The 21,155-nt window shown below is 49.0% G+C and overlaps 4 protein-coding genes across 4 annotated transcripts; 1 reads left to right on the top strand and 3 right to left on the bottom strand.

Moving 5' to 3' along the window:
- Nucleotides 1-672: 672 nt before the first annotated feature.
- Nucleotides 673-5,433, bottom strand: Rrp8 (ribosomal RNA processing 8). Its single transcript, XM_059269257.1, has 7 exons — nt 5,211-5,433; nt 3,641-3,995; nt 2,932-3,385; nt 2,702-2,831; nt 2,455-2,561; nt 2,278-2,374; nt 673-2,071 (listed from the first exon to the last, which is right to left on the bottom strand). The coding sequence occupies exons 1-7, from the start codon at nt 5,307-5,309 to the stop codon at nt 1,952-1,954; spliced, it is 1,362 nt and encodes a 453-aa protein (XP_059125240.1). The 5' UTR covers nt 5,310-5,433; the 3' UTR covers nt 673-1,951.
- Nucleotides 5,434-5,505: 72 nt separating this feature from the next.
- Ilk (integrin linked kinase) lies at nt 5,506-11,881 on the top strand. The gene is made up of 13 exons (XM_059269265.1): nt 5,506-5,613; nt 6,005-6,141; nt 9,141-9,306; nt 9,467-9,562; nt 9,740-9,836; nt 9,931-10,014; nt 10,114-10,199; nt 10,342-10,451; nt 10,550-10,677; nt 10,755-10,876; nt 10,959-11,058; nt 11,170-11,300; nt 11,472-11,881. Exons 2-13 carry the CDS (start codon nt 6,053-6,055, stop codon nt 11,619-11,621), a joined length of 1,359 nt encoding a protein of 452 aa, XP_059125248.1. The 5' UTR covers nt 5,506-5,613; nt 6,005-6,052; the 3' UTR covers nt 11,622-11,881.
- Nucleotides 11,854-13,149, bottom strand: Taf10 (TATA-box binding protein associated factor 10). The gene is made up of 5 exons (XM_059269279.1): nt 12,884-13,149; nt 12,632-12,786; nt 12,396-12,460; nt 12,188-12,302; nt 11,854-12,020 (listed from the first exon to the last, which is right to left on the bottom strand). The coding sequence occupies exons 1-5, from the start codon at nt 13,113-13,115 to the stop codon at nt 11,931-11,933; spliced, it is 657 nt and encodes a 218-aa protein (XP_059125262.1). The 5' UTR covers nt 13,116-13,149; the 3' UTR covers nt 11,854-11,930.
- Nucleotides 13,150-13,608: 459 nt separating this feature from the next.
- Nucleotides 13,609-20,509, bottom strand: Tpp1 (tripeptidyl peptidase 1). The gene is made up of 13 exons (XM_059269249.1): nt 20,412-20,509; nt 20,226-20,297; nt 19,816-19,955; nt 18,420-18,570; nt 18,105-18,232; nt 17,782-17,960; nt 17,470-17,668; nt 17,125-17,313; nt 16,822-16,891; nt 16,335-16,455; nt 16,056-16,214; nt 15,753-15,878; nt 13,609-15,578 (listed from the first exon to the last, which is right to left on the bottom strand). Exons 1-13 carry the CDS (start codon nt 20,492-20,494, stop codon nt 15,438-15,440), a joined length of 1,758 nt encoding a protein of 585 aa, XP_059125232.1. The 5' UTR covers nt 20,495-20,509; the 3' UTR covers nt 13,609-15,437.
- Nucleotides 20,510-21,155: the final 646 nt, after the last annotated feature.

The raw sequence follows: 21,155 nt of genomic DNA, 5'->3' as shown, positions 1-21,155 counted from the left end.
ACTTCTTACTGGGTCTGGTGCTGACCACTGTTGAGATAAGTTGGCTGGCCTACAAACCCCAATAGCCTGTCTCCACTAGCCCATCCTTCCTCAGCTTTGGAGCTACAGGTACGCATTTCTATGTGGTGCTAAGGGTCTGAACTCAGGTCTCCATGCTTGCACAGCAGTGCTGTTAGCCACTGAGTCATCTCCCTGGACCCCAAATTCAACATTCTGAATGACTACACCAGCTTGTCCAGTTTATTGCAGATTTTTTTTTCTCTCAAAAAACCTCAACATTATACCAACTCCATCTTGAGGTTCTCCTGCTGGCATACCTTTCCCATCACTAGTTCACAGCACCCTTATGTAACCCAGACTTGGCTTCGGCAACACTCCTGTTGTCATCAAGTTCAGTTAAGCGGACTGTTATTCCTTAAACACCGCCCCCACCCCCCCACACACACACAAGTAAACAAACTCTAGAAACAGAAAGATAAATACGGCTTGAGAAGGCTGCAGTGAAATGTATAAACCATCCACAACACAGTACTTGTATACTAAAGAAACATTTTGCATACAGTATGTTGAGAATATACATGCTTCTGGGGAAGAGGCTTAAGCAGCTAAGCTATTTGGGAAGACGAGTAAACTTTGCTCGTGAGATGCATGCTCAGCAGCAACATTGCACACAAAGATATTGTATAGTGTCTGCTAAGGTCGGCCTCACAGTCCAACCTCCAAACATGCCTTTTGGCCTGTGTCTTCTTTCTTTAGGCCTGGGAGCATCTAATTAAATCAGAATCCTGAGACCTATTTGCTCCTAGAGGGAACCATGAGGTCTTATTTTTGTGAATGGGTAGAAGAGGCTGTATCTTTATACAGCATGCCATCCCAGCTCATTTTCCCAGCACTGGTTCAGGAACTTGAGTACTTTAAGTTCCTGCCTGTAGCTTTCCTCTGACATGCAAGGTAGGTACCATGGCCAGATCCTGCCAATGAGCAGCCCAATCAGTTGTTGCTTATGAACAGATGAAAGCTTGAAATGCATTAAGCCTCTAAATCTCAAATAAGCCTGTTTACGTGCCTATACCAAACTCTCCTAATCTTTCTCAGTCACAACTAAATTATTTACTCTTCAACCTCCAAGCCATCTTAGGGGTGATCGTTAAAGAACAGTAAGATCGACACATAACATCCAAAGCTGATTTATTCGGCGCCAGCTCTTTATGTTCCCACCTCTTGCTGCAGCTTTCCTGAGTTAACCCATACAACATGCTGGAACACAAGAATTTTACATTTTTCAAATGAGAAATGGAATATTCAGAAATTAATTAATTAAGCTGGGTATAGTGGCTCATGCCTGTAATCTCAATAATCAGGAGGCTAAGGCAGGAGAATTACCATTTGAGGTCAGCCTGGACTAGTGTGAGATGCCGTCTCAAAACAACAACAGAAAGAAAGAAATGAAATGATTCTCAGCTCCAAAAGAGAAAGAAATAACTCCCAGCCCCAGTAGGCACTAGCATTAGGGCCTGCCATGAGGCAAAAGCTATCTGTAGTCTTGAAGTTGAAGGAGCAGAAACTATGGATGAGCAGAGGCTACACAATACAGTCAGAAGACGGCACAGTGGAGTGCCCAGGCACCTTCTGAAAGATGAAGAGAAACCAAACCCAGAGATCTATCACTTCCAAGCCAACTAGTTTGAATGATACCTGAAGTGACCCACAATTCCCAGAATATACCAATGCCCTCACAATAAACTCCTCATTCTTGAGCCTGCCCAAGTTACTTCATGCTTTTTGTAGCTGAGAAGGCTCCATTAGAGCAGAGCTGAGCTGAAGGCTTTACCAGTGTTCTTGGTAGAGAAGGAGTGTGGCACCAGGTCCTGGCTCAAAGCTTGGGTAGGTACAGTCTTCAGAGTTCTGAGTTTGGAGTCTGAGCCTTCCCCTTTTAACAGGTGTCCATTGGTTACCTGCGCTTGTAGAGACAGGGCTGAAGTTTCAGGCCTGAAAGTTGGGCTTTGGGTCCTACTCTAGGAGGCCCAGTCTTTTCAAAGTCAAACAAGAAGAAATGGCTGTTGGTCAGGTCCTAGGAAAAGAAAACATCAATGAGCTACAAATCCTCACCTCAACTTCACCTGTCTGTGTTTCCCCAGCTCAGGGAGCTTCCCACAGCTCCTCCCAGAGTTTTGCCTTGAAAAGCAAAAGGTCTATCTCTGTGGTTACAGCCTCGTTCCTGTACACCATTACCCAGAAAAGGACAAAAGCAAGGGCAGACTTCTTGGGGACCCTTACCTTGTAGATGACCTTAAAGCCAAGTTTGGTCACAGCCCCCAAAAACGTCCGAATATCCTCAAAGCGGCTGCTGACTTCAGCTACTTTGAGCAGACCCCTGGGAAAAGGAGGAAGTCACAAGTAAATATGTAGACACATGTATGCACACAAAAATTCATCTGTGTCCCAGGGACTCACCCTGGCTTCAGCACTCGATTTGCCTCCTCAAGGAAGTCCCTGATGTTAGTTCCCATTAGTGAAAGGCAAAACACAGCCACATCCACAGATTCATTGTCCAGAGGCACCTGATGATGAAGAATGTTAGATGGAGCACACAGTGTTGTAGGGGGAAATTCAGCACCAAGTGCTTGAGTTGGATAATAGGATGGGAAGGCCAGGAGGAAGGGTTAGAGAAAGCAAAGGCCAGACACACAGAGGTGCTTACTTGGGCCATGTCACATACAGTGACCCTGGGGTCCAGAGAGGCCAAGTCAAAACAGTGCACAGGGTTCCGAACACTTGAAGCTAGGCGGCAATCTCCGCAGCCAAAGTCAGCTACCACCAAGGATGCAGGCCTGGGAGTGGAAGGGAGGGTCACATGCTGGTCTGGTCTAAGTCCTTAATCACCCACTTCACCCCTCACATGGTCCACAGCCCCTCCCCTCCTCCTATTACTTCTGGCGGAGATCTTTGGCAATACGGTCCACTGGGTGCAGTGGCCATTTCTTCACTTGTTTCTGAAAGCCACGGTGATAGAGGAGAAAAGCTTCAGGGTCTTCCTGGAAGAGGCGTTGGGCAGCACTGCTGGGCCCTGAGTACAACTGTTCGTTAAGGTACCGAAATCGGGCCCCGTCTAGCCGTTGTGTCATGCGTGCTCGTAGGGCTCCAGCTCTAGTCTGTTGACTGTCTGACTGTGGGGCAGGAGGCACCTCAGTCTCCTCTGCGGAGGCCTTGGGAGGAACCTGGTCTGGTGTCTGAAGAGGCCGAAATTTGTTTTTGTGTCTCCGCTTATTCTTCTGCCGGTTCCGCCACTGTTTGCGGCTCAGGGTATGCGAGGAGTTACAGGATGTGGACTCAGGGCTTGGCTTGGGTGGGTCAACTGTAGCAGTACTTGTCCTTGAACTGTGAACTGCAAAGAGGGAGATGAGAAGGCATCTGAGGCTTGATCCCCTAAATTCAGAGGCATGGCAAGTCATCCTGGCTATTCCCTTTTCCTTTAGATAGAGTCTGTGGCCTGAATAAAAGTGCCTTTTACCAGCCAGCCTATTGGGGGGGGGGGGGGGGTGTATGCATGCGTGTGAGTGTGTGTGTGTGTGATAAAGAGAGACCTTTGTCATCTATGCAGTCAGCTCACACCCCCACCCCAATACATATACACTGGTACCTGTTTGATCAACACTGTCCAGGTGCTGGGATGAGTGTGAATGAGAATATTTCTGGCATTTCCTCTTTTCTTTTTCTTTTTCAGCAGAGATTCCGCCGAGAATTTGTCTGCAGCATTTCCTTTCTACTTCCTTGCTCTCAGAGTCACTGATAGATGGCGACTGTTTTTGACATTTCCTTTTTCTTTTCTCCCCTGCTTCCTTCGAGGCATTGGCAAGTGAGGGCTTTTGGAGGTATTTGTTCTTCCTTCCTACCTCCTCCTCAGAATCACTGCCAGGTGGACTGGGGCACTTCTGGGAAAGAGATGCTGCTTCCAGGGCCCGTAATGTGGCCAAGAGATGGCGGCGCTTGCGGCCCTGGAGGCAAACAAGGGATGAGAGTAGGTATGAGAATGGATGAGGCCTAGAGAATAAGAAAGGAGAGATGAGGACCTGGTTCAGATGCTGGTCATTCTCCCCAGCCAATTGAATGAGTTTGTTGTGAAGTCTGCCAACCCCAGAACTTTCAGGCTGCAATCCCAACCTCTTGGAAGCTGGAGAGTGGGAACATGCTTCTACTCTACTTTTTTAAATGTGTAGAGGATGGCCAGGTGCTGTTCCTTAGAGGAATGTGCTAAGGTCACAAACAACAGGACCAAGACAAGACTGCAGTTGATAGCATTCTAGGAGCACCAGAGAGGTTTCTTGAAACAGGAAGGACAGTGTCATACAGGTCTGTTAAAGATGTTCCTAACTGCAGTACAGAGAATAGCCTGATAGGATGAAGCTGCACACAGGCAGACAGTGGCCTGCATTAGGAGGATGGGCTACAGAGCTGAAAAGAACACCCTGGGCTGACTAAAGGTCAGGAACACCCTAAGGAGGTACAGTAATTCTCACATCTGATGAGGCTCAAGGGAAAAGACCTGTTTTCTGGGAAGCTGATTTGTGGTTCAAGTCTTGTTGCTGGTCCTCTGCCAGACACTAACTTACCTTGGAAATTCTGAGTTCCCTGAACCTCCTTTGAACAGTGATTCTGATAACCCTGCCTGTCACCTACTTTGACTATGTCCAATATACTCTCTAAAGAGCAACTAAAAACCTTTTCAAGGCTGGGGGTACAGCTTAGTAGTGAATGCTTGTTTACCATGCTGAAGCCCTGGAACTGATCTCCAGTATAAAGTGATGCCGGGTGAGAGAAAATGTGGAGAAACCACTCCGCTGCTAAAACAACTCCACTGACTCCCTTAGGGTACGAAAACTTCACGATTCAAACCTTTCATTTACTGTGTGCTCGACCCTCCGAACTCCCATTTCTATCTGTATACACTCTAACCCGGTGTGTTGCTGCCCCAGGGCTTCTCCACGTTTTTCTACGTCTCAGGTACTCTCTTCTCCACACCAACTTCTCACCAACTAACTGTATTTTAAGGTCAGTTTCTTGGGGAGAGTTTCCAGATCTTCAAATAAGGACTAACTCCCTCCATCCCGATCCACGACGGCACTGCAGGTTCTTCCCCTCCCCAGCACCACAGGGGCCGCTCAGGAGTGTTGGCTTCGCCGCCTCAAACAGCCCAGTCCCGGGCCGCTCACCTTGACTGGTGGGGCAGTCACTGGCCGCGTCTGTGTTGTCGCGGGACGGAGGCCCAGGGCTGCTGGGGCCGCCTCGACCCATTCGGGCTCCTCGAACATGCCGGTGGATGCAGGGTCGCCGGAGCCCACGCCGTGCCCACGTGCAGAGCCCGTCAAGGAATGCTAGTGCTGGGTCCAGACCAAATCCAGCCGGGAGCCACCGAGTGAAAGCCTGTGGCGGCTAGAGCGGCCGGCGCGAAGCAGAGCACCATCGAGTGCAGCTGCTGGAGAGCTAGAGAGGCAGTAGGAGGTCGGAAGGGAGGGACTGCGTCCCGCGCTGGCCGGAGAGCGCCGGGGCGGGGCCGGGCGGCGGGCGCGGCCGGACGGGAGTTCCCCCGAGAAGGCGCCTGCGGCCCGAGTCCCGGTGAGTGCGGGTGGCTCCGCGCCCTGCTCCACGTTGGTCCTGCTGGCCCGTTCCTGTGATCTCTGCAGCAGTTCCGAGCTGGGAGCCGGGGCCGCCCGGGAAGGACCCCTGTCCCCTCCCCCGGGTGTTTGCAGCTTGTCCCCCTCCCCCTCAGCCGTGCTCGCGGGTCGGGACTCGGTGCCTACTGACACCGGCTCAGGAGATTAGCAAATTCCTCCCTACACTGCCAGACCCCGCTTGCCCTTCGCGCCCAGTGGTCGCCCGGCTGCCCGAAGTCCTTCACAGACAACCACTGTCCCTCGCGCGACGCCTAGCCCCGATCCCAGCACAGACACCTCTGTTCTGCAGGGAACAGAGCCAGGCTCATCCTCTTGATTCTGCTTTCCCCCAGTCCCCCAAGGCTTCCCCAGTCCCAGGGTCTCAGTGCCGGGACGCCGCTATGGACGACATTTTCACTCAGTGCCGGGAGGGCAACGCGGTGGCGGTGCGCTTGTGGCTGGACAACACAGAGAACGACCTCAATCAGGGGTGAGCTGAAGCGCTGGCTGCGAGTGAGAGGACGACTATCAGTCCATTCTCCGCTACTTGGGGCGCTTATGTCGGGCGGGGGCAGCTGACTTTGCTACCCAGTGTGTGGAGTAGTAAACACAGACTGTTGATGGAGGGGGATCAACAGAGAGGAAGCTGTGTCTGAACTGAGTTTTTTCCTAAGCTTCACAATTAGGGGTTCCGGATTGCATTGTAGCCTCTATGAACTCATGTCAAAAGCAGACCAGAGTGCCAGAAAACTGTCTGGAATTACATGTGGTTGGAGGATAGGTTTCTGTGCCCTAGAGCGTTGGATAGAAGTGGAAAAGGACAGATGTCTGTAAGCAAAGTTCTGAAGCTGTGTAGTGATGAGACTGGCCGTTTGTCAAATGTCGGCCTGGATGCAGTTGCCTTGAAATGATGTTTTGGACTAATTCAGCGTTCACCCCCCAAAAAGGTGAACAGGTGAAAAGCTAGAAGTGGTGAGATTCCCCCCCCCCTCCAGTCATAAGGATGAAGTAATTGACTTGGCTTGGGAACTGAGGGTAGTCAGAGATGACCTGGGGTTCGTGAGGTTTGGGCACTTGGATACTTGGAAGTTGCCGATGTTCCATTCTGGACTGATTAGTTATGGTGACACTACAGCACCTGGAAAAGTTGGTCAGGTTGTTGGTTATGTAGATTTGACGTTCAGGAGAGGTCTGACTTGGAGACCAAGATACCACAAATTATGAAAAATATAGTACTCCAGAAGAGTAAAAAAACTAAGGCAGAGGATTAGAAGCCTGGCCGACTGACAGGGAGCAACTATCTGAAGGAAAAACAGGAAAATGGATTTAGAGAATGTTTTAATGAAAGCACAGTGGTCAACTGTAGCATAGGCTACTGAGAAGTTAAAGAACACGAATGAGTATCTTCAGGTCTTCATTTAACTTACATTTAGGATATATTTGATCTTTGTGAATGCTATTGCAGAAAAGTAACAGGAAACTGCATTTATACTGGGTTCCTTCAAATAAGGAACAGCACCTGTGGTGGGTGCTAGAGTCCTTAAATCAGACATAATCTATACTCTCGAGATGGCAGGCTTCTGGCAGGGAGAAAAGTGAATGAGAAGTGAGGAAACAGAAAATATGGACACTTTTTAAAACTCTGGCTGATACAAGCAAGAAAAGCATTTTTGGGGAAGTTTAGTAGGTAGTTTTGCTTTGCTTTTGGAGACATGGTGTCATGTAGTTCAGAGTGGCCTCCAGCTCTCCACCCTGCCACCTCAGCCTCCTGAGTGCTGGGTTTTTAGTTTGATGCCACCATGTGTGACTCTAAGAGTGTACTTCTTAGGTTGCAAAGGATCATCTGTTATCCTAGACCAGGTTTCACCAGTTCCCTTTAGACAGTGTTATTTTTATGTCATAGTCAAAGTTTTTTGTTTCATTTTTTTCACATAACTTGTATGCTGTGGTAGACACTAAGCTCTACCATCTGTTTTGTTAGTAAGGAAATAGAAGTTTAGGCTGTTGTCCAGTGGGAGTGGCATTTTGGAAGATCCCTTGCTGTCAAAAGGTGAAAGGTTATTAGGGAAACCAGAAAGTTTGGTGGCTTTGAAGGGGACAGGGTGTGGTGTTAAAGGTGGTTAACTCCCTGCAGGCTTTCATGAGATAGAAATCTAGGCCCTGGGTGACAGTGGGCAAAACCTTGTGCATTTATTTTTGTCCTCAAGCTTGTGCTTACTGAGGCCACAGACTGCTGGAGGCTGTTAGGTCAGAACACATGAAAAGTCTGGGAGACAAGACAGATAGCAACGGATGTACTCACAGCCTGGGAAAGCTTTTGCTGATTGTGTTAGCAGATGAGGGCAAACCGGAGGAACAATTTTTTAAAGCTACATACCTCTTTCAGCTGTTGGGGGATTCTAAGTGACCAAGCCTGGATCTGCTCAAGGCCCCACCTCCAGCCCCCTCACAGGAAGTGACCACAGCACTAAGGCATCCGGAGGCTGCAGGCCTAGACCACAGACCGCCCCTTGTTCCGCCCCTTAGATCTGCATCCCTGGACTGGAGGGAATTTCCTTTTATGGCTCCAGGCTGTCAGTTTGGCCCATCCCATCCAATTGTTTTGTTTGTACACTTCTAAAATACATGTTCTTAGGAAATGAAAATACAAATTAGATATAGTTTTTATTCTAAAGCTTCCATTTATGTTTTCTTTTGGGTGTCCTGGGTTGGTAAGTAGGAAAATCCTGTTTTGTGTGGTTATCTGCCTCATCAGTAATCAAAAGCATGTTTCCTTGTCATTATATCCCTCCAAAACATTTTAATTCCACTCCATTTTTAGATGTTAGTTTCAATACCAGAGCCAAATGGTAAGCTTGTTTCCTCTCCTAAGTTATGGCCCGCCTTCTCCAATTTGTCCCTCTCCCCCATTAGCCTGCATAGAACATCAGCTGTCAGACTCTGTCCTCAAGCATATGATCTAACAGGCAAGAAAGCTCACATCAACAGATTCTTACAATCCAGTCAGTGTAACTCTACAGTAAGGAGATGCACAAGAAACAGTGGAAACAAAGGATTATAGGTGTTGCTAAAGATGTGAGTTGGAGATAAAGCTTAGTGGTATAGCATGTGCCAAGTATGTACAAGGTCCTGGGTTTGATTCCTAGTACTGTCAAAAAAGGGAGGACAAGGAGGCAGAGGAAGCCAGAGGACCCCAGGAAGAGTACTATCACCTAGTGAAGAACTGCTAGGGAAGGGGTTGTAGGAGGTGGTCATTAAAGGAACAAACCTTACAGTTGTTGGGACATCTAAGTGCTTGTTTGGTGTGACGCTCAAGGGAAAATCTGAATTGAACTTTGTGAATTGCTGACAAGTAAGAACTAAATACTAGAGAGGCAAGCCTTTTCAGTGAATATAGAGCCCGCGCACCCCCCACCCCCCACCTCATCAAAGCTCTTGTTCCTCCCAACTCCCCAATTCCAGCTTAGTCTCTATGCCTTTTTCTCAAAGGGATGATCATGGCTTCTCGCCCTTGCACTGGGCTTGCCGGGAAGGCCGCTCTGCAGTGGTTGAGATGCTGATCATGAGGGGAGCACGGATCAATGTCATGAATCGTGGGGATGATACCCCCCTGCATCTGGCAGCCAGTCATGGACACCGTGACATTGTACAGAAGGTATGGCAAACCCTTCGCCACCCACAATCTCGTACACAATGTGAAGTCAGTAACAGGAACTGTCATGGAGAATGTGTACTGTTCTCCCTTTCCTCATGCCTAGACACAAATATCTCATTTACAACTGACTGTGCCTTTTTTTTTCTTGGCCACGGCACAGCTGTTGCAATACAAGGCTGACATCAATGCAGTGAACGAGCACGGGAATGTGCCCCTTCACTATGCCTGTTTCTGGGGTCAAGACCAGGTGGCAGAGGTAAGTACTCAGACCCCAAGTCCTAGGATGAGTGGGAAACACATTGAGAATGGAACCATCAACCCATCCGGTCCTACTGTGTGACACTTATAGGACCGTGCACTGCATCTCTGTGTTCATGCTTGCTTGTGACTGGCATTAACAGAGGCCCTCTGAATAACTGTCTTTTCTTTTCAGGACCTGGTGGCTAACGGAGCTCTTGTAAGCATCTGTAACAAGTATGGAGAGATGCCTGTTGACAAAGCCAAGGCACCCCTTAGAGAGCTTCTCCGAGGTCCACTCTCTTACCCTAGCTTGTGTCCTCTTGTCCCATCTTGTGTCTCTTCCCTCCATACCACAGTTAAGGCTAAGACTGTTTTCCTCCCCAGAACGGGCAGAGAAGATGGGCCAGAATCTCAACCGTATTCCATACAAGGACACATTCTGGAAGGGGACCACTCGCACTAGGCCCCGTGAGTCACTACTGTGGGGGGAGGGGTTGTAATACAGGATCCTGGACTATTGGGGTGGGTTAGGGTGAAGCTGGGTACTTGACCTGCCCATATTCTCAGGAAATGGGACCCTGAACAAACACTCCGGTATTGACTTCAAACAACTCAACTTTCTGGCAAAGCTCAACGAGAATCATTCTGGAGAGGTGATCCCTGCCCTTCTTGCCCCTCCCTCTCTAACACTCACAAACTGCCAGTCTGCATCTCCAATTAAGGTTTTCTTCCACTTAGTGGAAAGGAAATAGTATAGCCTGAGCTAATGCCTCCTAACCTCTACCTGTCCTTCAGCTATGGAAAGGCCGCTGGCAGGGCAATGACATTGTTGTGAAGGTGCTGAAGGTTCGAGACTGGAGTACAAGGAAAAGCAGGGACTTCAATGAGGAGTGTCCTAGGCTCAGGTGGGACAGCTAAAGTGGAAGCTGTTGTTTCTAAGTAACTCCAAATAGTACTGAAAAGGGAAATTCTGTTGGTTCTCACCACCTTCTCCCTCTCCCAGGATTTTCTCACATCCAAACGTGCTTCCAGTGCTAGGTGCTTGCCAGGCTCCACCAGCTCCCCACCCAACCCTAATCACACACTGGATGCCATATGGATCGCTCTACAATGTACTACATGAAGGCACCAGTAAGGATGCTGGCCTTGTTGGGGAGGGACTAGAATGGGTGGTAGACTCTAAATTATTGATTCTTGCTTCCTGTTAGATTTCGTTGTGGACCAGAGCCAAGCTGTAAAGTTTGCTTTGGACATGGCAAGAGGCATGGCTTTTCTCCACACACTAGAGCCTCTCATACCTCGACATGCACTAAATAGCCGTAGCGTAATGGTGAGGCGACATTCACTACTGGCTCCCGAAGTCCTTTGCTTGCCAACAATAGGACCCACCTTTTTGAACTTCTCTTCCTCAGATCGATGAAGACATGACTGCTCGAATCAGCATGGCTGATGTCAAGTTCTCTTTCCAGTGCCCTGGGCGCATGTATGCACCTGCCTGGGTGGCCCCAGAAGGTAGGTGAAGGCATCATGTTGGGAAATTGAAAAGCATCAGCTCAGTAACAGTAGAAGAAGCAGAGACAGGCAAGGCTAGGCAACTAGAATAGTAAGCCCTATTCCTTCCAGCCCTGCAGAAGAAGCCTGAAGACACAAACAGACGCTCAGCAGACATGTGGAGTTTTGCAGTGCTTCTGTGGGAACTGGTAACACGAGAGGTGCCTTTTGCTGACCTCTCTAATATGGAGATTGGAATGAAGGTGAGCACAGAACTGCAGATACTTGTGTAGGGGTAGTGGTGATGACAATCACTGTGGTAAGCTCTTCTCACAATTTGTACAGGTAAATAATAATCCCATTGAAGGGTCAAAACTTTTTACCAAATGATCAACTCAAAATCTAAAGCTCATCTTGTTCCTTATAATTTGCAGGTGGCACTGGAAGGCCTTCGGCCTACCATTCCACCAGGTATTTCCCCACACGTGTGTAAGCTCATGAAGATTTGCATGAACGAAGACCCTGCAAAGCGACCCAAGTTTGACATGATTGTGCCTATCCTGGAGAAGATGCAAGACAAGTAGGACTGGAAGGTCCTTGCTCAAACTCCAGAGGTGTCAAAACATGGTTGGGGGAGTGCACTTCCCCAAAGCTGAAGGCCTCTGGTTGCCTCCCCATCTCCAATTATGGTACTACCCCAGTTATGGGGCTCATCCCTGCTCCCATCCCTACCACTGTAGCCCCAAAAGGGGCTGGGCTCAGAGCTTTGTCACTTGCCACATGATGTCTCCCAACATGGGAGGGATAAGCCCTGCCTGTCACAATAAAGTTTATTATGAAAACAGGCTGGTGTGGGGACAGAGGAAAAGACAAATACGTCTGGGTTAGGTGGCTCAGGTGAAGTAGTGCGGCTTCTTCACATTGATACCATATTCGCTGAGGGCAGGGGTCAAGTCCTCCATGGTAAGGGTGTACTTGCGGTCCTATGGGAAGAGGGAAGACCACCATCTGAACACCGTAATCCCAGATTCCAGTCCCTTGTGGGTGACCCTGAGTAGGCCCAATACCTCCCCTAGGATGCTGCTTCCCCAAAGGGGTTTCAGGATAAGTTAATCCTGTACTGCTGTGGTAGGTGAGCCTTCTTTCACACCTTGCTCTTGCTCCGGGAGCTGCCTGAGGCTGTGCCCTTCATTTTGCAGTGCTGTAGGGCATCGTTGGCAATATCTGAGATGAATTTCTGGGCAGCTAGTGAGATGAGCCGAATTCTAGAGAGGAAAGTGGGGAGGTAATAATGAAATATATAGTAAACTGCACCCAGCATTCAACAGTCCAATATGCCCTGCCCTGAGCTTACTCACATGCGTGGGTCTGAAGCTTCAAAGCCAGCACGGTTCAGGTAATAACCAGTCACTGCATCTGGGATCTGAGAAATCAAATTAAACAGCGGTCAGTATTATCCCTGACCCCTGATGCGCTGGGTGGGAAGAAGGAATAAAAAGCTAGCACTGTAGCAAAGGGGACGCTTGAAAGCCCGAAGGTGTGGTTGAAAGGCACGACAGCGAGCCAGATGGCCTTATTCAGGCGGGAAGCCCACCGTAGGAGTGTAATCCTCCAGCTGCATCAAGAAGTCCACAAGAGGCGTGCTGGACACCACGGGCTTCACTTCTCCGTTGGCCGCGCTCGGCAGGGCGTAAACCCCATTAGACATTGCCCCTTCAGGGGGAGCCGCGCCGCCCGCTGCCACCGAGGCTGAAGGAGAATCAACAACGGAGGTGAGAAGAGCAGGCTCCCCCGCCGCGGGGCCCAGTCCGAGACTGCCCCCTCCCTCACCCAGCCCGGCGCTCACCCGGCCCGCGCCGCTCCGCCGGCTCCCCGGCTCGCGCCGCCACGGGGCCCGTGCCCGTAGTGGCGGCTCCAGCCCCGGGTCCCCCTGCCATCCCCGCAGGGCTGGCCTTGTTCTCCGCGGCTGTGCTGGCGGGCAGCGCTGCAGGAGCCGATACAGGGGGCGCCGGACCCGCGACCGAAGCGGCACCAATCGGTGCCGCCTCGGGGTCCGCGCCGGAGCCGCTGCAGCTCATGGGGCTGGTGGGAGAGGCGGCGAACAGAGCCGCTTCCGCTTCCGCTCGCCCAGGCGCACGCCGCGTGACGTTACAGTTCCCGCCCACCACTCTAGGCTGGCCTGCGGCCGGCAGTTCCAAAGCCGCAGGCGACCTCTAGTTGACTGTGAGCGGACTAGGTGTAGCCTGCAAAGTGGAGGCGAGCTGTTAAAGGTTATGGCCGTCACCCCGCGGTTCAACCCACGCCAGAGTGGGGCCGCAGAGCATTCAGGACTGTGCACACTTCACTTGGGTGCAGACTTTGCTTGGGGACTCATCGGTCAGGCTTCTCTACTACCAGTCTTCTGACAATCTTTATTCTTTGTAGTGCCCTTACTCAGCCTTTTACGGGTTATAGTGAATTTGGTGAGTATCCCTCCCAACCACAACGGTCCTAGGAGTGTGCTGCTGTAAATGGAGAGAAAGGTGTTTCACCATGAAGAAATAACATGCCACAGTCAGCGAGTGAAGCACATTTGCAATTCAACAGTCATTTATTTAATTCCTAATTGCCAGCTACTGGGCTGGAACCTAGGAATACAAAGTAGGATAAGATTCTGGTTCACTAGCAACACTGGTCTGGGAAAGGAAGGCAATCGAACTGGCAATTTCAATACTGTATGGTTGTTTCCCAGCTACATGTAGGTACAACACAATGAAGAATGAGAGCTAACATCAGCTACCTAATTCCAAGTGTCAGATATTATCAATGTTTATTCCCTGATTTTGAAGGCAGGTTTCGATGCTCCTGACTTTTACCCAGTAATCTTTGAAGAGTTTGTACAAGTAAATATACTGTTTCATCTGGAAGATGACTTACCCATGGGTAGGAAGTCAGGGATATCGAGGGGCTTTGGGAATGGCTCCCCACCTGCGGTTTAGAGGAAAACAACATGGGCTCAAAGCTAATGCAGTAGCAGTAGAGATGAAGAGGGGTGTGTGTGTGTGTGTGTGTGTGTGTGTGTGTGTGTGTATTTTTGAGGCAGAGTCTCACTATGTAGCCCTGGCTTGCCTGGAACACTCTATGTGGACCAGGATGGCCTCAAACTCACAAAGACTTGCCTGCCTCTGCCTCCTGAATGCTGGGATTAAAGGTGAGCACCACCACACTGGCTGATAAAGGTGTATTAGAAAGGTAAAATCAGTAAACCTTGTTCATTGAAGTTAATAAGGAGGTGAAAAAAATGAGAGTTAAGGGTTATAGGTTTTTGGTTTGTTTGAAAGAGGCATTGTATCATATACCAAGAGATAAAATAGTTGAGGTTTGGGTAGGAGGGAGATGAAGTATTGAGGTATCTTCCATTTGAGGTATCTGTCAATCACTATGGGTATAGATGTCAGTGATTTGTTTGAGGGATGATGAATAAAATGATAAAAGCAAAAAACTAAGGCTAGAGCAATGAAGAACATCTGAATTCCAGGAGTTAGTGGGAAAGGAGGCAAACTGGTGTGGTTAGGGTGGGTATGCACTGGAAGCCAAGGAGAAAGGATGAATGAGAAACTGAAGGAAAGAGCAAAACCCCAGGTTTACAGAAGCTAAATGTTTATGAATATCTAACAGCTGAAATAAAAACCAAATATCGCTTTATCGTAGCCAAGAAGGGGGAAGTAAAATGTAAATTAAAAAAATTACAAAAAAAATTGTTGAAGCAAAATTTAAAGGTGACATTCATTTGTAATGACCTGTTTATTTTGTTGAGAAATGTTGCCGATGAGAACATATTTAAAACACTTTGAGTTTACAAATTTTTAACTTTCTTTAGAATATGAGATTGTTGGCAACCTGCTCTTCAAAAAAAAAAAAAAACCATAAAACAAAGATTGAGAAGTGTGTACTGCATAAAATGTCAGGGAGACCATTTCGCCTCAGTGCCAGGGGAAGAAAAACTAAACAATTAGCGCAAAGGTCTCATTACAGTGCATTAGGAAGAAAACTTGAAGAGAAATAGAGCATACAGTCAGTGCAGAGGTGGTAAGCCCCAGATGGGCCTGATAGTATCAGTAATGGGAAGACAACATCCTCATCCTTTTTTCACATCTCAAGTTGGAAAGAGGAAGAAGAGACAGGGAAGGGTGAGACAAAATATGCTGGTTATAACATCTTGTTGAGTTAGGAGACCTGAGTTTGATGGAACACAGTAGGGTTGGGATTCAAGTCCTGCTCTCAGCATTTGAGGATTAGGGGAAAGATGTCTGCAGGAGGCAAGAGTTAAGAGTTTAGCAGGGCTTCCATTGAGGCAGAATAGGGGACTAAGCCTTCTCCAGTAGCACAGGGGACAGTTCTGCTTTCCCAGCAGGAAAGGGTCAAGGGTTGAGTAGAGTCTTCAGTAGGGCTGGGAAGTTGGGTGTTCCCCAACCTGTCACAGGATCCCAACCAGGACCAGAGCAGAAACCCTGACCCTCCACTTCTTCATTCAGACAGGACTCATGGCAGCCATGGGTTACCTGGGAGGAGGTGGTAGACATCAGATCTGGGCCTGCTGATACCAGTACTTCTAGAGTGTATCTTATTTATATTCATATCACAGAGACAATCCCATATAGCAAAAGTGCCCCAAGTTCACATTAGCCCTTCCCATATCCTATGACAACATCCACCCTCTTTCCTCCAACACTTACATCAAAGAGGCCTGCCCCATGCTGTTTATAGAGCCTTGGATTGAGAAAGCCAAGAGGGGGGCGGCCATTGAGGATTCTGTGCTCATTTATCAAGGATAAAATTCCCCCAAACACTGGAGTAGAGGCCTGCAAGATGAAGATGCAAGAATAGGCCAGGGTTTCAGAGTGATTCGACTTTTGCGGAATGATTCTTGCAAAGATCAGAAGTCTCTAAGGAGTCAGGGATTCTGGGTACAAGATTTTGTGGGTAGAGGAATAAGGGTAGTTCCTGAGTAGAGGGTTTAGAGCCAAACTGATTCTCACCGAGGTTCCAGATACCCATGGAATGGGGACCCTGTTGCTGACTACCCAGTAGCCATCAGAAAGTGCAGCAACGTCGGGGTAGGCACGGCCACTAGCATTGAAGTAACTCGATGGTGGTAGATGAGAGCTGGACTTCAGGAACTGGGCCACTGCTTCCCCCTGAAGGACATTTCTGAGTCTGAGTATTGGCCAGTAGCCTGTTCAGCAGGCTGTTGGACGGAGGATCACTTCCCCCACCCTGCTGCTGTCCCCCATATATCCACATGAACATGCACAAACCTGGTATGAAGGCTGTGGGAAAACATTGCTGAAGCCTCCACCACTGATATAGTCAACTACTTCATTTGTGATGGAGAATGGATTCCTGAAGGAGGTGCCGCCCACTGTGGTGACATAGGGGCTAAAGAGAAGGCAGTATTCAGACAGTGGGTGGGTATAGTCTGGGTCTTACTGGAAAAGGGAATAAGACTGAAAACCTGCATACAGGGTTTATGGAGAGATTGAAAGCTCTCAAGACATGGCTTTAGTTGATTGTGCATACTTTTCTACATGAAAAACAAAACAAAACAAAATCCTGCAACTAAAATGCCTAGAGACTAAGAAAGAGAAACATTGGTAGCCATGTTCTGCTCAGGAGTCTAGTAGCCTGGGACATACATGAAGAAAAGAGGGAGTACAACAATCAAGACAGGTAAAGCTGAAGGCTGATCCATAGCAGCACCTGGTGGGGTCAGAGTCACAAGTGAAAGACTTGAGGGGTGCTTACCTAGAAGCAGGGAAGCTAGGGCGGAACTTGTGTCTTCCAGAGACAGACCAACACCCAGCTCCAGTGTCACCTAGGAGAGACATAGTAAATATTCAGATTAGTTGGTGAGAACTTGGGGTGTAGGCTCATATGCCAGAAGAGAAATGTAGGTGTCACCTTTTACTGTAGGTCAGAGTTTACAAGTCATGTCAGTCCCTGCTAAGGCTCTGAGTTCTATTATGAGGCAGAAACCAGGCTGAAGTGTCAATTGGGGCAACATGTCCAGGTTGGGCAGGTGGGAAGTAGAAGTTTAGGGTGAGTTACCTGAGGCAAAAAGTAGGGTGAGACCCCGAGCAGCAGCCTTCATGAACTCAGTGTTGACTCTCTGCATGTAGATGCTGCTGAGAGAGTCTTCATCATCTCCATAACTCACAGTATGTATATTTGGCAAGGATGACTCATTACTGAGAAGCAGAAGCCACTGCAAGAAGGGCTCCTGTGCCTCATGCCGGCCTGGATTGTTTTAAAAGAAGGGATATGGGTGGTCATTGAAGAGTTGCTAGACTCTCCCTTCAGTCTATGGCATCCCCTTGACAAAATGAAACAGAGATCAACAGCCTACCCCGACCCATTTCTCCCACCACCCTCAACTAATTCTTTTAGCAATACCAGGGCTACTGTAGACCCAAGTGGAGATGTTGGCACCAGCACTCATCAGGTATTCCACATCTAGACTGGCCTCGATTCCAGCTCTGCCTCGCCCCTGTTTTCCAACCACTCTGGCTACTGATGCATGGTGTGCAAAATCGCCACCGAACAGGCGCATGAACTCAGTCAGATCTGAGTCATGGAAATACTGTTCCAGGAACTGTGGAAACAGTCAAATAAGGGATCATGGATCAGAGAGTGAGGCCCAGCGTAGTAAGGCATTAAAGATATCTTGAGGAGGTTGTGAGGACCCCAGGGCTTCTCATGGCTCACCTGGGCACAGGCCTGGCTGTTGTTGGTGGTGCCAGAGCCCACATCTTGTGCTGTCAGGTTGTATCGCTGACGGAGCACGGATGGCGTCACTCCCAGGTGCAGGCCAACAGTTCCTACCCCCTGTGGCTCTGGGCGTTGTCTCAGAGATGACGTGGGGGGGAAACGGTGCAGTCCCCCCACTGTGGAAAGGGGTCAGGCTTAAGGAGGGCTTACAGACACTACCACTTACTTTACTACTGCCAACACTCTATGCCTCTTGTGGCATCTAAACTTCAGCCTCTAGATCTGCCTTCCCCAACCTCCACCAACCCCATTGGGTTTACCAAAGTCCACATGAGGGGCCAAGGCCTGGGGGAGCTGGTAGGGATGTGGGGACCTTACAACATGGGTCTCCGAAGGTCCCCCCACATAGCGATGAAACTCAGCCCCAGGGAGCAGCAGCTCAGCCTGCCTGGAAGTCAGAAAACAGGAAGCATGGAGGGGAGCAGAAATGGCCTGAGCCCCACTTACTAGTCAGTCATCTCCCCATGCGTTAGCTATACCCACAGGCTCCCAGCAAGCTTTCAACTTCCTCCTTTGGGAGTATTTTATCTCCTTGGTGGGGCAATTGACTCCATGGGGCAGTCATTACTTCTCACCAGACGCTTAACCAGCAAGTCACAAAGTCCCGTGTGGTCACTGAATGGCAGTTCCGGGCTCCAGCTGCCGAGAGCCATTTTTGGACGGTGCTCAGGGTCAGTGGTGCTGGTTGGACTAGCTCAGCTACATCCTCTAGGGTTAGGTACTTTCCTGCAGGGGTTCAGAAGAGGATCTTGTCTTGATTAGTGGCTCCTGGGTTGCCTGTTTGGACCTCAATCAGTAGACATCAAGACTTCCCAAGGAGGTTTGTGTAGGTGCTAGGCATATTGGGAATCAAAGGGGAGAAAAGGCTGGAGAGATTTGGAATGTCACGGCCAGGAAATATGCATAGCATGCACTGCCATAGTCACAAAAATTCAAGGAGGTTAATAAACTGTAAATGTCCCATTTTAAGCTTATCTTCAAAAAATTGTTTCCAAACTTTTGGAGCCAATTATACAGAACCATCTAATTTAGCTCAGATCGTCATACTTGTTGATTTTAAACAACATAATGGTGAGTCATTCTTCCCTGCACGCAAAGAGCTTCTTGGGCGATCTGAAGATGCCTCTCTTCCCCGCCTCCATATTCTCATTCTCTCTCTCTCTCTCTCTCTCTCTCTCTCTCTCTCTCTCTCTCTCTCTCTCTCTCTCTCACACACACACACACACACACACACACACACACACACACCCTTTCCTCAGAGAGAATGCTCTGGAATAGTGTGAGGAGTGCTCTGGGGAGTGGGGTAGAGGAGAGAAAACAGCAAACCAGGCAGGGTGCTGGGCAGTAGTCCAGGAGAGAGAATAAACAACTGAGTTGATGGCAAGAGGGATGGCCAGGGTGGATTAATCCAAAGACAATTTAGGAGTTGAACTAGCAACTTCAGGATTGGAACAGAGGAGGGTGTAGGACTAGATATGACATCAGGGGAACGGCCACGATTTGATAATTATACATACTAAGTGCTATTTCTCCATTTGGTAGCTGGTAAGTAGAAGTCAAAATTTTAATCTAGATCTGATTATAAAACATGTTGTCAAACATATCTACCCCGCCCCAACCCTCGTCTTACTGGAGGTTGAACCTATGGTTTTACACACACTAGGTGAGTACCCTACCAGTTACCTAAGCTCCCCCCCCCAAAAAAAAAAAACACTTAAAAAAAATCTTGACAGTCTTGCTACACTGCTCAAGCAGGCCTTGGATTCAAAACCTTCCTGCTTTAGTAGGCCTAGATTTGTTCTTTGTTTTAAAGCTAAAGAACTCAGATGTTAAATTTGGGGTATGTGTGTACATAAATGTGGCAGTTACTGCAAATGGTGTCATACTAGAAACATGACCCTACATGATCTGCACCAGCCAATGCCTGCCTGTTCCTGCCTCCCACTTCCTGCCCCCACTTCTGATAGGCACCGTATTGAGGAGAGCTGGGATCCGACACAGCCTGCACCAGCTCCGAGAGTCTTTCCAGGTTCTGCTGTTTCAGGGCAAAAGTGAGACTCAGCTCTTCTTCAGGGTCCACGCGGCCCAGGGACACCCAGCCTGGGGGCAGCCTGCAGGGCCAGGGATATGATTTGGTTAGGCCATAGATGGGAAATCCCAGATCATGGAGAGTTTGGGATTAAGAACTGAGACTTTGGGTGGGATTCCAGATGCAGATAAGTTTCAGAGGCGGTTAAGGCAGGAGATTAAGTCCAAGGGGTGTTGGATAAGGCTAGAGAGTGGGCACTAGGAGCAGTTGTAAGGGTGAGGAAAGCTAGGACCAGGTCGGTGACTGCAGAGAAGGGTATGGGGAAGGCACGGGCAGTTTGAAATCAACTCACATCCACCGCTGGTCCGGCTCAGGGCTATAAGTGCATTTGCCAGTGATGACGAGAGCAAGGAGCCCTAGGAGGCTGCAGGGACGGCAGGTGGGTTTCATCAGGAGCTGAACCACCACTGTATTCCCTCCACATGTGACCCCTCTAATGTAATCCCCTTTGGCTACCCTCCCCACCTCAATTTCTCACCAGGTTTGGCGTCCCATTTTGGCTTTCGGCTGATCTGAAGTCATGTGACAAGTCACATGAGCACTGTCTGTCACCTCCTCCATCTCCCTGCCTAGTAACTAGTGACGTTGCTGACTCCTCCTTCCCAAATGAGCTGTTTTGAATGCAGTGGCTGCTATCCGAATACCTCCTCTATACTGTGTTGAGCATCCAAGCCCAGGATCACAAAGGAGTGGGCTGTGACGGTTCATAGTTGTGGGCTACTCCTGGCTGTACAATATTAGAAAACTAAGCCCCCAGAGCTTAGGTTTCTTCATTTAAAATTCAGTGACTGTTACACAAAAGCAATCTACCTCGTACTTGAGAGTGAAAATGTACACTGAGATAAAGCAAGCAAATCGTGTAGCTGGGACTGACGTGGCAAAGACTCAGCGAATGTGAACTCTTAGTGATGTGGACATTTCATGATTCCAAGGTATGCGTGCATGGGCAGGGGTGAGGATCTCTTCACTCACCTGTTCTTGTAACCACCCCCATCTTTTTCTAGACCCTCAGGCTTAGAACCCTAGGCTTCTCTCTATTCAGCTCGTCTCTCCAGGAACCACTGCACCTGAGTTCCTGCTCATGTCAGAGGGAAAAGCTTCGGAGAGACCAAGGCTAGGCTCCTGAGCTCCCAGGGCCAGCCCTACTCCAGATGTTCTGGTGTGTCCCATCTCTTTGGGCCTCCTAAGGTACTATGTATGCCAGGTATCCACAGTACTATTC

The sequence above is a fragment of the Peromyscus eremicus genome, chromosome 1 (genome assembly GCF_949786415.1).
Source record: "Peromyscus eremicus chromosome 1, PerEre_H2_v1, whole genome shotgun sequence".
Classification (NCBI taxonomy): Eukaryota; Metazoa; Chordata; class Mammalia; order Rodentia; family Cricetidae; genus Peromyscus; species Peromyscus eremicus.
Note: the sequence above shows the minus strand (reverse complement) of the source record. Positions and strands in the feature narration are given on the sequence as shown.

Excerpts from the sequence above, each read along its gene's own strand:
- Rrp8 (XM_059269257.1), bottom strand. The coding sequence starts at position 5,309 with ATGTTCGAGGAGCCCGAATGGGTCGAGGCGGCCCCAGCAGCCCTGGGC. Across the intron at positions 2,562-2,701 it reads CTGTATGTGACATGGCCCAA|GTGCCTCTGGACAATGAATC; the intron begins GTAAGCACCTCT and ends CTTCATCATCAG. Across the intron at positions 2,375-2,454 it reads AATCGAGTGCTGAAGCCAGG|GGGTCTGCTCAAAGTAGCTG; the intron begins GTGAGTCCCTGG and ends TCCTTTTCCCAG.
- Ilk (XM_059269265.1), top strand. The coding sequence starts at position 6,053 with ATGGACGACATTTTCACTCAGTGCCGGGAGGGCAACGCGGTGGCGGTG. Across the intron at positions 9,837-9,930 it reads CCTTAGAGAGCTTCTCCGAG|AACGGGCAGAGAAGATGGGC; the intron begins GTCCACTCTCTT and ends TTTCCTCCCCAG. Across the intron at positions 11,301-11,471 it reads ATATGGAGATTGGAATGAAG|GTGGCACTGGAAGGCCTTCG; the intron begins GTGAGCACAGAA and ends TATAATTTGCAG.
- Taf10 (XM_059269279.1), bottom strand. The coding sequence starts at position 13,115 with ATGAGCTGCAGCGGCTCCGGCGCGGACCCCGAGGCGGCACCGATTGGT. Across the intron at positions 12,461-12,631 it reads TGGAGGATTACACTCCTACG|ATCCCAGATGCAGTGACTGG; the intron begins GTGGGCTTCCCG and ends TTGATTTCTCAG. Across the intron at positions 12,021-12,187 it reads GCTCCCGGAGCAAGAGCAAG|GACCGCAAGTACACCCTTAC; the intron begins GTGTGAAAGAAG and ends CTCTTCCCATAG.
- Tpp1 (XM_059269249.1), bottom strand. The coding sequence starts at position 20,494 with ATGGAGGAGGTGACAGACAGTGCTCATGTGACTTGTCACATGACTTCA. Across the intron at positions 19,956-20,225 it reads GAGCCGGACCAGCGGTGGAT|GCTGCCCCCAGGCTGGGTGT; the intron begins GTGAGTTGATTT and ends CTGGCCCTGCAG. Across the intron at positions 18,571-19,815 it reads TCCCAGCTCTCCTCAATACG|GAAAGTACCTAACCCTAGAG; the intron begins GTGCCTATCAGA and ends GAACCCCTGCAG.